We start from the raw sequence: 14976 nt of genomic DNA on the forward strand, positions 1-14976 counted from the left end.
TGGAAGCTCAGTGTTGAAAGCGCACGGCCACATCATCCTACCCACACTCTTGAACACAGCAAGCCGAAGCTGTTTTGTCAAGAACTGGGAGGGTGTTGTTACAGTTACAAACTATATGATCCCAAATGAAGTCTCTTGATGAGAGGCCTCTCTGGGGACTAGACGGGAGCACCCCAGAAGGAATCCTGATTTAACAAGTCGGGAAATGGTGCTCCCTTGCACGCACTCACGCACACACATTCACATCGTCTTCCCAAGTTTCTGCAGCCCAACTGAGCTGCCTCCTACCCCTACCCCCTTCTGCTCACTCTCTACCTGTGTATCAAAACAAAACACAACAGCAGCAGGGCAGAGTCCCCCACCCTGTATAAAATAGTTGCTATTCTCAGCACCCGGGCCTGACAGCCCTCACCACAGGACTCACCTATATACATAGCCTGACGCAGCCAACAGCGTCTTGCTGCGTTTCTGGGAGCTGAAACCCTGAGAATCATTCCTTCCCTCCCACTCTAAGAGGCAGGCAACCTTAGCAAATGAGTCTAGAGATCTCTTGCCTCTATCAACTTGGGAGACAGAGACTAGGGACTGGAAAAATCACCATTTTCAGGCTGAGGGCTGCGTTCCCCTCCGCACTTTATGAGAATCCAAGGAGCATAATATGGATGGGGACAAACTATTTTGCTCTGCAGTCCAGCCCCCATGTCCCTGTGGCCTGGAGATCCTATATAATAGAACCACCCAACTAGCAGTCTCTGTGCCTTAGGCAGACAGCACAAAGGCACAACTAAGTGGACAACTGGACATTTGGGTTCCCATCTTAATAAGACTACGTATCCCAAAAGGGAAAGGTTGGTAAAGAAAATACAAACGGTTAGTTGGTACAAGTGATTGATAAGAGCCAATCGTTTATTTTCACTGCCCTGGTCACAGGCACTCCCTCTGCCCCTGCCCCTGCCTCCTCTGTCCCCACTCTTTTCTGCTATGCAGAGTTCCCTCATGCCGGTCCCCTTTCCCACTCTCCCTCCCTGGGCTACCAGCTTAGCTGTCTTAGAATGTTGGAAGGTATCATTTTTACTTCTTTTCCTATCCAGCTGCAGGGTACAGAACAGGCTGCCTTAAGTGCTGCTTTCTGTGCAAATGTTTTTTGATTACAAATAACCTAACTAGGTTTGAAATGTTTTATAGAATAAGACAATATTCTTTTCAACAAACTTTAAAAAAAAATGTACAGTTTTGTTTGTTTCCACTTCCCCCCTCCCCGCCCCCTGCTTGCACACCCTCCCCCCAACCACCCCTCCCTGGCAGCTCAGCCCCACCCCGACAGCCCGTTTTCCTTGGTTGTGTTTTTTGGGGTGCCTGGCACCCCCAGAGACTCAGCTTCATGGCTGACAGGCGAAAACAGCACGGGCTTCACCGATACCCTTGGTAACCGTAGTAATTCCTGTAGTATCGGTCTCTGTCCTGTTGGTGGTGGTAGTAGTAACTCTGCCACTAGAAGAGAGGGAAACCCCATCACTCAGAGCCAGAGCTGGCCGCGGAGGAAGAGGCACAGCACTCATCCAGCTGGCCCTGTCCCCTTCACCCTCACTCTATCCCAGGGTAATACTCACATCCCGGTTGTACTGTCTGTAAAAGTCTCTGTATCTGTTGTACTCATAATCTCGACTGTAGAATCGTTCATAGTCACCCCTGTATCGATCATAGAAATTACGGTAGCCCTGAAGGAAGAGAAAGAGGAGTGAGGATGATGCACGGGTCTCTGGAAGCACAACCCAGTTTCCCATTACTGAACAAGACATATTTCATCTTGATGCTGTATATAAGCAGGGTAAATTCTTCCAGATGATCATATTAAGTGGGCAAAACCCTAAAGCCCTAAGAAAACAGCCCAAACCCCTCTGCTCCCCCAAGTCAATAGGAACGGCTTCACAGCCCAGAGGGAGGAGCAGAAGGAGAGCTGCACTCACCCCTCTGTTTCCAGACTGCCCCCAGTACTGCTGCCCGTAGGCCCGGTTGTCGTAGCCTCGGCGCTGCCCGCCCACTGGAAGAGAAATGGAGAGGGCGCTCAGACAGCTGGCATGGGGTCCTGGCTCCACATTGGAGTGGAAATCAAAAAGCTGGAGCCAAAGGCAATACTAGGGGAGGAGGAGGCTTGCTCTGGCCAGGCTTACACACTGTTAATTAAAGCACCAGCCAGGATCTTTATTAAAAGAGTCTGAGAGGGGAGGGCAGAAGAATAGACATAAGAAAACAAAAGCCACCCTGCTTTTAAAGCTCCCTAACCCTACAAAATATTTTAGATGACGAAAGGATACATGGCAGAGTTGGAAACATGAATAAAAACTGCCACTCATAGGATCAGACTCTCAGCCCAGAAAGGGAGCTAAGGTGTTGTGTAGCCTACACCCATCACACCCATCACTGTACACAAAGTGAACTCTACACAATACTCTAGAAACCGTTGTTATTCCCAGTGTCTAGGACACGGTTAGCTCTAACCACCTGTTCATTTACAGTCACACAGATAAAAACACGCTTTTAAAAAGAGCAATAAATTCACACTGGGGATTTAGACAACAAACTAGACATTTAGAGGAAAAATTAATTCCACTAATAACTAACTTTCCTTTTTACACTCTAAAATGATGGAAAAATGCATTCACTTTTGTCTGTGCAATTGGGTTGATTCGATAAAGCACCAAGAAATCTTAAGATGAGAATCAGATCTCACTGCACACATCCTTAAGACCCCTTGAAGTGGGGAACCCACTTGCTCGCATGGAAGCTGGGCAGATCATGAGGCACAGCACTGTGTTTCAAAGAAACATATTTTTGCCCCACAGTAACTATTTTCTGGCTGAAAGACTATGGAGAAAGCATAGGAAGCAGAGGTAAAGGACACAAGGAGAAATAAGCTTCCTCAGGAGGTGCATGTTGTGGACAGCCAGGTCCTGCAGGACTCACCATAGCCTTGGCCACGGCTGCGGTTCTGCCTGTTTCTCTTGTTGCGGTTGTTCCGTCGGTTTGTCCGCTTCTCCGAGGGGGGCAGCAGCTTCCTCGCTTCCTCCTTGTACTTAGTTACAATGGGTTGAGCTTCCTCTTTTTCCAGCTCCCCATATGTCACTTCATCCATATAGTCGCATTTCTCAGGCAGAGAGAAGTTGGCTATAAGAATAAGAGAGAAGCTTGTGGGCCTGGAAAGTGCACAGACAGGGTAAGAATGCATGAAAATCTACCAGAGGAAGTGTGCTTTTTTTTTTTTTTGGTGGCTTTGGGGATCAAACCCAGGGCTTTGCAAATGTTAACAAAATGTTTTCTCATTGGGCTATATTCAAGGTTTTGTTTTCTTGTTTGTCTTTCGATTCTGAGATTTAGTTATGCGTGCCAGGCTAGTTTCAAGTGCCTTACCCTCTTGCCTTTTGAATGCTGGAATTACAGTTATGGGTCAGTACCCTTGGTTTGTTTTTATTGAGGCATGAGCTCTTTACGTAACCCTGGCTATCCTGGAACTTTCTATATAGGCCTGGGTTTGAATTCAGAGATCCACCTGTCTCTGATGGGACAAAAGATGTCCATCACCATGTCCAGCTTTCTTGTTAATAATATATGTCTAAGTGACACCATTCCTTTGGAAATAGGGTTCCTCACAGAATCCAGAGCTCACCATCCTCCTGTAGCTATCCTGCTCAGTGGTAGGATTTCAGGAGTGCACAGGGTCCTGGCTTATTATGTGGGTGTGGGTACTAGGACCAAAACACCAGGCTTCGTGCTTATGCAGCAAATACTCTTTAAGGGCTGAGCCATCCAGCCCTTGTTGTTTAAGACATAAGGGCTCATGTACCCCAAGCTGGTCTAAGCCTTTCTGCCTCCTGCCTTCTGAAAACTGGGATTACAATTTTAGTTGTTACCCACACTTTCCTGCTGCTTTTTTTGTTGTTGTTGTTTTGTTTTGTTTTGTTTTGAGACAGGGTTCCAGGCTGTCCTGGATTTGCTCTGTAGAACAGACTTGCTCTGTGGATCTTCCTGCCTCTGCCTCCCTGGGTGGTGCTGGGATTACAGGCATGAACCACCATGCTGGCCATATTCCCCACCCCCACCTTTGAAATAGTTTTGTTATATATAATTCAGGCTGGACTTTAGCTTGTTATGCAGTCTGTGCCAGTACTGTACCCTCCCCCAAGGGATAGAATAATAGGTCTGATCACCACAGCAAGCCAAACCTAATGCTTTCAAAAGTTAACTTAGTCATGTACTAAAATGTGCTGGGCTCATATCAACTCACCCTTAAATAATCAAACCAACTGCTTTTTTTGAGACAAGTTTCCATGTAGTCCAGGCCGGCCTAGAATTCCCTTATACTTGAGGATTATCTTGATACTCCTGCTTCCGATCTCACTAGTACTGAGATAATAAGTGAGTGCCACCATGGCTTTCTTTGCCCTTGTAAAGGCAGGGTCTATCTACAGAGCTCAGAATGAGCTAGAACTCACAGCAATCTTCTTGGCTCGTCCTTCTGAGTGCTAGACAAGTGCTACCATGCCTAACGGCAAATTTTCTTTTCCCTAAATTGTAGTAGCACAAGACAGAGGGCTAGATGCACAACAGATTTACAAGTTCTCAAGTGATCCATAATAAATTAGCAGCGAACTATCAGGACAGAAGGAACACAGGCTAAATATAACTGAGAAAGTTTTGGTGTTGCTTGGATAAAAACTTGGTCTCAGAAGCTGAAGAGATGACTCAGTAGTTAAAATCACCTTGTTGCCCTTGCTGAGGTCCTGGGTTTAGTTCCAAGCACCCACATGGTGGCTCACAGCCATCTCTAACTGCAGTTCAGGGGCTTTGATGCCCTCTTCTGACCTCCAAAGGCACCAGCATGCATACAGTACACATACATATGTAGGCAAAACACTGATAAAAATAAGTAAGCCGGCACTCGGGAGGCAGAGACAGGCGGATCACTGTGAGTTCAAGGCCAGCCTGGTCTACAAAAAGAGTCCAGGACAGCCAAGGCTACACGGAGAAACCTTGTCTGGAAAAACCAAAACAAACAAAGCAAGCCAAAAAAAAAAAAAAAAAGGACTTGGTCTCATTATGTAGCCTGCCTGGCTTATAACTTGCTGTCTAGACTAGGCTGATCTTGAAATTACAGACACCCACCTGTCTCTCTCTGCCTCTGCTGGGATTAAAGGCATGCACCACCCCTGCCTGGCCAAGAAGTAACATTATCAGAGCTTTAAGCTGGTACTGAGGATATAGGTGAGGATATAGCACTTGCCTAGCATGTACAAGGCCCTGGATCTCAATTCCCAGCATCCCACCCCATAAACACACACAGACACACCATGAGATTAAAGTATCTACTATCTTTAAAGGCTCCTCATCACATACATGGAGGCCAAGCTCATCTGTCCATCTCTGGACATCAAGCCCATAAACTTTCACGGTGAATTTTATTTCAATTATGATTCTCAGATGAATCCAGTTATCCCTACTTTATAAACTGTACTAACTTCCTCTAAGCGCCAGCTATGGATGGCATAATTCATTCTGTATGACTTCAGACACTGCAGATGTGCAGATGTGCAGGTGACAGGGCAAATGGGCCACCACAAACTGAAGGAAACAGGACGGAAAACATGGTCCAAGGGGAAAATCGTGAAGCAAGACCAATCAACATAGTTAATACTGCCTGAAAGGACAGTACACTCAGGCAAATATAAAACCAAGGAAATAAGCAAAAATAATAAAAATGTACCTAATATACCAGAAACCAAGATGGTAAAGACACAATTTTCTACCACTACTGCATTTTTAATTTGAACCCTAACAATCATCTTTGTCATTTTCATAGAATTTAATCTTTTTTTTTAGGTGGGGTGGAGTTTTCGAGACAGGGTTTCTCTGTGTAGCCTTGGCTGTCCTAGACTCCCCCTTTACAGACCAGGCTGGCCTCAAACTCACAGTGATCCACCTCCCTCTGCTTCCTGAATGCTGGGATTAAAGGCGTGCACCACCATGCCTGGCTTAGAATTTAAATCTTTTTTTCCCTAATTAAATAATAAACATTCTTATTTCTTTGATAACTTTTAAAATGAGAACGTTCTGATTTAACCAGTCTTTACTTCCAAGTAACTTCTTCACTGGGCCGCAGTTCCCTCTGAAACAGCATGCTCTTATTCTGGAAGGCAGCTAGCTTTTCATCATCCCTCCTGGCTAGGTAACATCCAAAGGCAAAGCCCACAGGGACAAGTACATGAACCCAGTGGACATGGAGAAGCTGAAGTAGCTTATCTTGACCGCAGCCTGGTGCCAAGCCAAGCACGACCACACAACCAAGGGCAGCGGTAGAGTTAAATCTTAAAAATTTCTTTTAAGAGGGTGGAATTTCATTTCAGTATGTTGATATTTCCCTAGGACTAGAGCAATGCTGGACAAACAGTAGACACTGTAAATACTTATTCATTAAGTGACTCAAGCCTGTTCCTTCTAAGTATCTTCTTTGTATTTAAACATCTTATTTCCTCTCTCTCTCTCTTTTTTTTTTTTTTTTGGTTTTTTGAGACAGGGTTTCTCTGTGTAGCCTTGGCTGTCCTGGACTCACTTTGTAGACCTCGAACTCACAGCGATCCACCAGCCTCTGCCTCCCAAGTGCTGGGATTAAAGGCGTGTGCCACCACGCCCGGCTATTTCTCATATTTTTGAGACAGCATCTTGATTAGTTCAGACTAACCTTCAACTCCTTATCTTCCTGCCTTCAACTGCCACATGCTGAGATCCAGGCATGCATTACCCTGTTTTTTCTCCCCATGTAAAACATGGTATACTACTATGCATCAAGGCTTGCCTCCTAATTCATAACCTTCTGTCTGAAGCTTCTCAAGTGCTGGGGTTACAAGCATGTGCTATAAATATAAAGCACAGATATTCACCCTTTTTTGTAGCTTATCCATGAGTCAAGGGGTTTACTGTTTTCCACTCTACTCATTAGCTTATCCACAGGTGCTTGCACCCATTAAGTTGCTCTTAAATTTACATTTTGGATTGGAGTCACTCTTGGTAATGAGAGGTCACAGCAGGGTTGTACTAGCCAGGGACAGGGTTCTCTAGTCCATGTAATTTTAGCCCACCTTTCATCTCCAGCATTATAGACTCAGGCACATCATCTCCCTCCACTTCTTTCCTCAACTCCAGCCTCTTCTTCCAATCTTCCTCATTAGGGACAACTACCACCACTTTCCTAGAGAAGGTCTTGAACAGCAATAACTTCCTTCGTTGGCCAGAGTTGTATACGTTACACTAGTAATAGGAGTAATAACATATTTAAGAATAAAAGTCACCAACTTATGAAAGAAAACTTATTCTTCTACAACTGAAGCATAAAATTAGAAGTCATATACAGTTTCCTTTAATAATTTAACAATATTATTGCTTTGTGGCAATCAGGATCAAACCTAGGGTTTTTGCATATGCTAGAAAACTGCTCTATTGCTGAGCTATGGCAGCTCTCCTTTGATTTTTTTTTCTCCCCCAAGACAAGGTTTCTGTGTATCCTTGGCTGTCCCGGACTCATTTTATAGACCAGGCTGGCCTCGAACTCACATCCATCCACCTGCCTCTACCTCCCGAGTGCTGGGACTAAAGGTGTGCACCACCACACTTGGCTCTCCTTTGATCTTTGAGACACTACTTGGACAAATATTATTTCACACATCAGAAAACTGAAGCAAAGGAGGTAAAAGACTTGTCCAAGACAGCAAATATAAGTAGGCCATGACAGATTCAGAAATTCAAGTGAAATGAATGAACCAAAATCTCCTCTCCCTCTATCACCTGAGTCCACACACTCGGGTAAATAGTGTAAGCTCAGGTACATTAAACAACTCATTAGGTGATTTGAACCTATTTCTTTCTTTCTTTCTTTCTTTTTAATTCCCCCCCCCCTCTTGAACCTATTTCTTAATTCAGTTCTACATATGCATCCTCATCTGACTCTTTAAAAAGATGCACATTTTCCATCTCTGGACCTCCTGTAAAACCAGGTTCCTCTTAGTGTCTGAATACCTGATCAAGAATGAAGTTCCTCTTTGATCGGGAAGCAATCTGGACCAGCTTACTAAGGCACTGGGAGGCTTGCTGAACTAAGAGGTCTCGGCTTTTGGGGTCCATCTCTGGCTCTTCGAGCCCCTTCATCTGATGAATGAGAAACACAAGGAGTTACACACCAAGTTCAAGAGCCCAAAAGTCACCTGCTGCTGCTTTAAATGCTACGTGGGTCACAGGAACTCATCTCATTGCCAATTTCCTGTAGCACTCACTTCCTACTTAACCTGGATTTACTCCAGATTGCACATTTTCAGAAATTTGACAATCCAGCAGGGGTGGAGCATATATTTTTGTAAAGATTTATACACTGACAGAAAGTTACATTTCTGTGTGTGGTGTCTGTGTTCTCACATACTTCAAAGACCCTTCATCCCTGACTAAGGATAGGCTATCAAAGATTTTCAGTTATCTCCAGAGCAAACGTCACAGTGGACTAAGCATCTCTCCCTACTTCTCAGCAACTGACCTTCATTTGATTGAGCACACTCTCAGCTCCCAGGACATTGTATCTTTTCTCAGGGTTTTCCTTTGCATATTTCAGTGCCCACTGGGTCTTTCCAGATCCAGGAAGTCCCACCATCAGAATCACCTGCAAGTAAAAAGAAACAGGAATGCAATAAAAATCAATCATTTTTTTAAAAATCCAACTTTCTTTTTAAAATATTCTTTTAAAAAATGTTTTATTTATTTTTTAATTTATGTGCATTGGTGTGACGGTGTCAGATCTTGGAGTTACAGACAGTTGTGAGCTGCCATGTGGGTGCTGGGAATTAAACCCAGGTCCTTTGGAAGAACAGGCAGTGATCTTAACCACTGAGCCATCTCTCCAGCCTGAGCATAGAATCCAGGTGTGATAGTAATTTCAGAATACACCTGAAACCACACATCCTTCACTCTTCTACCACATGAGGCCTGTACTTCTGCATACCTCACACTCCTCTGTGGTCTTAGGAGGGACTGCAGTCCGCACACGCTCGTCAACAGGCACCGCATGGATGAACACAAACTCTTGTGGTGGTGGAAAAAATGGCTCTTCCTTCTGACCAAAGTTTAATTCTACAACACAATTCTTGCAGAGGACATGGGGTAGAAGGGCTCGATCTGCCAGAGATTCCTTACTAATCCGGAATGCCACACCCAGGTCTTCCCCATTCTTAGAGAAGGAAAGCTCGACTTCTTCAGTCTCAAAATTCTGCAAGAACAAAAGCACAAGAGCACTTTATAGCTTGACAAGTTAAGGACAATGAAGTCTTACCACTTACTCCCCCCCCCGCCCCCCCGCCGAGACAGGGTTTCTCTGTGTAGCCATGGCTGTCCTGGACTCACTTTGTAGACCAGGCTAGCCTTGAACTCACAGCGATCTACCTGCCTCTGCCTCCCAAGTGCTGGGATTAAAGGCGTGCGCCGCCCCCCACCACCCCACACACTTACTGTTTATTTAAAGTTGGGTGGATGAAAAGATGGGTCAGTGAATAAAGGCACTTATCACCATGTGTGATAAGCCAAGTGTGGTTACTAGAGCCCACATAATAGGAAAAACGGTCCTGACTTTCACACATATACATTCATATGCCCCCCCAATAAATAAATAAATGTAGAAATAAGCAAATAAGCTGGGCATGGTGGCGCACACCTGTAATCCCAGCACCTGGCAGAGGCAGGTGGATCAATAATAGCTCAAAGGCAGCCTGGTCTACAAAGCAAGTCCAGAACAGTCAAGGCTACACAGAGAAACCCGGTCTCAAAGAAACAAACAAACACACACCTCAGAATTTATTAGTTAGTTAAACGAATTCTCTTTCTTTTTCTTTTTTGGTTTTTCAAGACAGGGTTTCTTTGTGTAACCTGGCTGTCCTAGACTTGCTTTGTAGACCAGGCAGGCCTCGAACTCACAGGATAGTCAAGGTTACAGAGAGAAACTCTGTCTCAAAAAAAAAAAAAAAAGAAAGAAAGAAAGAAAAAAAAAACACAAATTAATTCTGGGGCTACTGCACAGCTCAAATAACCAAGCAATGCATCAAATGAATAAAGTATTCAGAAATGTATAGAAGCCAGCAGTTGGCAGTTGGCTGAATTCTCAGCCCTTTCTCTACCTTTTGCTACAATCCGTAATTTTCGGGAACACTTACAGCAAAACAGCCAATGACATCATTCTCCCCAAAAGTCTGGCCAAACTCCTCAAAATGCCCATTCTCTGCCTTGAGTCCTCGTCCATCAAAACCATAAGAGAATTCATCTTCACCTGAAAGAGGCAGCAATCCATTACTAGCTGCAAAGCTTCCACAGAGTAAGCACTATGGTAACAGACACAAGCAAGAAGTTACAAAACACCCTTACCAAGCTGTGGACGGGAAGAATCAACAGACCACCCAACCCGAAGCAGAGAAACTTCTGCGCAGCCTTCTTTCATCGGCAGATTCTGAGTTACCTGGTCAAGTCAGAAAATGAGTTCTTAGGAACTTTGACCAATGCAGGTACAAAGTCTGAATTACAAAGATAAGATTTGTATACAAACTGGAAAAAAAAATAGATCACAGCTCAATATCAGAAAAAGACCTTATTAAGCCTAAACCAAAGCTGTGGGCCTGGGGTGTAGCTCAGAGATAAAGCACCCGACACGTACAGGCCCTGAGTCCAACCCCAACTCACAGTCACTAGGGTCCTTTTGTTGCTCAGAGTCAAGGATACTTCCTCTGAACTAATAAAATGCCGGATAGAAATCTAATACACAGTTTTCATTTAAGATTTAATTTAAAGATTCCCTTACCTTGGCCTCAAAGCATACTTTTCCCTTTGTTACTCCATAAGTACTTCTTGCCCCAGACCAAAGGGTAGGGAATTTTTCTGAGAAAAGTGGCTGGCCTCCATATCGGTCTTTGCTTATTTGAAAATGGAGATCCGAGGTATCTGTTAAGAAACAAAGAGGTAAGTGTTAGCTGGGTGGAGTGGTTGTGCCTGTAATCCCAGGGCTCAGGGAGGCAGAGGCAGGGGGATCTCTATGAGTTCGAGGACAGCCTGGCCTACAAATCAAGTCCAGGCTAGGCAAGGCTACACAGAGAAAACTCTGTCTCAAAAAACAAAAACCAGAGCTGGTCATGGTGGCTCACACCTTTAATCCCAGCACTCAGGAGGCAGAGGCAGGCAGATGGCTGAGTTCAGATGGCTGTTGAGTTCGTGGCCAGCCTGGTCTACAAAGTGAGTCCAGGACAGCCAAGGCTAACACAGAGAGATCTTGTCTCAAAAACCCCAAAACCCAAAACCAAAAAGATGTAACTGGTTTACTGACAGGAAGTGCTGAGAGCGCCATATGCCTTGTTATCACAGACGCTGTGCTAGTCCTCAAGCCGTTACATTTCACTCTCAAAATCATTTTTAGATCACTACAGAGGCCATAAGTGGGAAACCAGGCCCTATTTCAAAACCCAAAGCCATCTACTTTATACATACACGTGTCCAGGTTCACAAGTGTCTGATCCTCCTCTTCGTCTTTTGCTTCTTCTTCTGGAGGTGGTGGGGACTTTGAGCTACAGGTAGGAGAGGAGAGCAAACACAATATAAGCAAAGCTACCTTCTATGAGGTATTTGTGCGGCTGTCCATCTTAAAACTATCAGTGAATTAATCAAATTCCAGCAGACGGCTCCTTTCAGTCAATGAGAAGTGGGAGCAGGACCTTCCATCATAGGCTTATTTACTCTCAAATGTATGCCTATAAAGACCTATGCACTTTTCAGTCCACCCTCCGTCCACACTGTCCAGTCAACACCAGGAACACCAAAAGCAGAGCAGACATTCCCATCGGGGCGTGTTCCCTCACCGGCTGTGGTAAGCCTCCTCTCGGAATTCATAGTAAGCTCGGCCATGTTCATCCTTCTCATCCCGCTGTCTCTTTACCCCCCGCCGCTCACCATCTGAGCCTGCTGCTTTTGACTTGTCACTATCTTGGTCATCTCCTACAAAAGGGAGGGAAAGAAAATCAGTAGTTTTTATACAGGAGCATAGAAAAAGCTCAGAACTAAGAGAATCTGAGTTAACCAATATGGGAAACTGAGGGTATTGGATTGAGACAGAGTGCTCCTATAATATCCGTATGTTTTATTTCCAAGTATCTTTTCACTGGTTAAGATGAGGAGACTATGGACTAATTAATTAAAGTCAAGCAGGAGAAAATTTTTGGGCAAATTTTCCATTCTAAATGTATCTACTTCAACCAAGCCAACCTGGCAGATCTCTCCACTAACAGAATAGGAAACTATCCCTTAAGTCTTTTTAAATTCACTTCACAGGTGAATTTCAATTATTAGATCTGGATTTATGGCAAGCAGTTTTCAGCAGCTACATGACACAGAAGCCTCACATTTTAAGAGTGCCCTTTCTGCATTAAAATGCACAGCCACACAATGGCAGCAGCATTTTTATTTTATTTGGTTTTTCCAGTTTTGGCTGCCCTAGACTCATTTTGTAGACCAGGCTGGCCTCAAACTCAGAAATCTAACTGCCTCTGCCTCCTGAGTGCTGGGATTACAAGTGTGAGGCGCTGTGCTCAGCTGCAGCAGTATTTTTAACAGGAACTTGAAAGTTGCCAGAGCAAATCATTAAGTCACAAGCAAACTGTAACTAACACTGCATGGAATTTGGGGCAGGAAGGTTGTATATTTAGCAACACTTTTTTGTTTTGTTTTTTTCTAGACAGGTCTCACTATACAGACCAGGCTGGGCTCAAACTAAGAGACCTGCCTGCCTCTGCAGCTGGGATTGAAGGCTTGTGACACTAAAGCTGGAGTAACACAGCGAGTTTTTTCCTTAGGCTTTTGTGTTTTGAAGGCTTAAAAGTCTTCAACAGTTCCTCTAAAGTATTCCCTTATCCTTCAGTGCTTTTTATCTGCTATTTGGGATACACACAAGGATTATGTAATAGCCAGGACATCAGACACAACAAAAAAAACCCCAACACTATACTTTGTATATAATCATTGTAAAATAGATTACAACTTCATGACACTCACTAACTGCATAAATAAAGAACAACCTAAGGTAATCTACTTGAAAGTAAGACTGAGAAGCGCTCTCTCCTCAGACAGACTTGAAGGGATTAGCTCGTACCATGCAAGCATTTCGAAGGAGAAAGGTCATTAACTCTGGGGGAAGTCTCCACACATCTACCACAAGGTTACTCAAATGGCCCACTAGAGTCCCTCAATCATTTCAGCTCAGGAAGTTAGGAGCCTTAAAGGCAACAGTGTAGAATATATCTACAAATATTCTCATTTACTGACTCAGCAAGAAAATTAAAATATAGACACAATAGGGACCAGGTAAAAAGCCCTAGTCAAGTTAACTAACATGCTACTAAAATGTTAGCAGCCTAAGACTTTCTCTCTGCTAGTTAATGATTAAACCCAACAGGCTCATACACACTGTCTCCTACCACTTAAGCAAGGAGCAAGGTTAGACAGACAGAGTCTCTGTGAGGCTTAACGTGGGTTTGACAGCGCAGCATTTCACGGACTGTTTATTGCTTAACATTTTTACGGTAAGTAATGAACCGTCAGGAAGGCGGAAGGCCTAAGCTTTCAATTGGTCCCTGTAGATGATCAATTTTTCGGTTAAAGGTATTTAGCCAAAGAGGGGCGGGGAGGAGTATCAGAAAACTCATCCACAGGTAGCTCGAAAGCAGTACAGTATGTACACAGGCGCGCGTGAACGTGCACACACACGCGCGCGAGCACACACTTCCATCCATTAACACCAAGTAACCACGTTAGGTAGGAACCTCCCCTCTGCAAATAGTGGAGCCACAGAGCGCCCAAAAAACGCTCACAAAGATGGGCTGTGGATAAAAGCCACCTTCCCTGGGGAATCTCATCAAACAGCTGCGGGAACCATGCACCTTCGGGCAAGTGGAAACAAGGAATCAGATCGCGCGGTGCAGGGTGGGTGTTGGATTAGAGACGCACCCGACAGGTTGGAGCCTGGCTCTGCTGCCAGTTCCTCACCTTGTTCCTCCGTGGCCTTGTCACCCGGTGGCTCGGAGCCCGGCGTTTCGTCTCCGCTCCGTTCCTCCGGCCCGTCTTCCTCCCCCTTGGCGCTGTCATGCTCTTCGCCACCATTTACTCCACCTGACCCGGCCGTGGCCTCCGCCGGTGTGTCGGAAGCTTCGGGCTCGGCCTCCATGGCTGACGCCTCCGGAGGTTCCGGAGGCGGCTGCGCGGCCTGGTCCAAAGCCTGAGTGGGAGGTGGCTCCTCGTCTTCGTCCTCAAGCAGCGCCTCCTCGTCCTCCTCCTCTTCGTCGTCGTCCTCGTCCTCGTCGTCCCCGCCCGGGCCTCCGCCCGACGCGGCCACAGGCCGAGGCTCCGCCTTGCAGGCCCCGCCGGGCCCGGCCCCACCAACGCCGGCCTCGTCCTCCAGCATCTCAGCATCCAGTGCCTCCTGAAGCCGCTGCGCTAGATCCATTTTGAGGCCGCGCGAATCCAGACCCCGCCGCTGCAGCTCCGACCGCAGCTCGGTCACTTTCAGCCGCTTCACCTCCATCGCCGCCGCCGCCTCCTCCGCCTCCCGCCGCCTCCTCCCCTGCGAACTGTCGACCGAGCCCGACCGCGCAGGCGCCGCCGCCGCCGCCGCCTGCCTCCGCCTCCGCCTCCCGCGCCAGCACTGAGCCCGCGCTAGCAAGCGCACACACACAGCGGCGGGGGCCGCGCTCTCTCCGCGGCGTGTTCGGGTCGCCTTCCTTCTGCCAAGCCGCGTTCGGCTCAGGGAGCCCAAAACGAGGCCAGCGAGGAGCAGCTTCCTAGACACCGGGTTCCCGATCGCCGGCGAGTGCGCGCCGAGGACGACGGAGTTCCCTCACTCCTCCTCCCTCCCGCCCCTAAGAG

At 46.0% G+C, this 14976-nt stretch overlaps 1 protein-coding gene across 2 annotated transcripts; it reads right to left on the reverse strand.

The window, feature by feature from the left end:
- Positions 1 to 871: 871 nt before the first annotated feature.
- HNRNPUL2 (heterogeneous nuclear ribonucleoprotein U like 2) lies at positions 872 to 14927 on the reverse strand. Of its 2 annotated transcripts, XM_084773458.1 has the most exons (14): positions 14101 to 14925; positions 11922 to 12057; positions 11554 to 11630; positions 10874 to 11013; positions 10444 to 10534; positions 10236 to 10348; positions 9035 to 9298; positions 8573 to 8695; positions 8065 to 8193; positions 7131 to 7299; positions 2965 to 3165; positions 1968 to 2041; positions 1611 to 1718; positions 872 to 1491 (listed from the first exon to the last, which is right to left on the reverse strand). In XM_084773458.1, the coding sequence occupies exons 1-14, from the start codon at positions 14633 to 14635 to the stop codon at positions 1411 to 1413; spliced, it is 2241 nt and encodes a 746-aa protein (XP_084629584.1). In that variant the 5' UTR covers positions 14636 to 14925; the 3' UTR covers positions 872 to 1410. The 2 variants fall into 2 exon arrangements, 1 of the variants encoding a protein (XP_084629584.1); XR_014777498.1 differs by lacking the exon at positions 1968 to 2041 and having other exon boundaries at positions 1361 to 1491; positions 14101 to 14927.
- Positions 14928 to 14976: the final 49 nt, after the last annotated feature.

This window comes from Acomys minous (genome assembly GCF_964271855.1).
Source record: "Acomys minous genome assembly, chromosome: 2".
In the NCBI taxonomy this organism is placed as follows: domain Eukaryota; kingdom Metazoa; phylum Chordata; class Mammalia; order Rodentia; family Muridae; genus Acomys; species Acomys minous.

Coding starts and splice junctions, on each gene's coding strand:
- HNRNPUL2 (XM_084773458.1), bottom strand. CDS start 14,635: ATGGAGGTGAAGCGGCTGAAAGTGACCGAGCTGCGGTCGGAGCTGCAG. Junction 2,042..2,964: donor CAGCCGTGGCCAAGGCTATG/GTGAGTCCTGCA, acceptor TTTCTCTTCCAG/TGGGCGGGCAGCGCCGAGGC. Junction 1,492..1,610: donor ACAGACAGTACAACCGGGAT/GTGAGTATTACC, acceptor CCTCTCTTCTAG/TGGCAGAGTTACTACTACCA.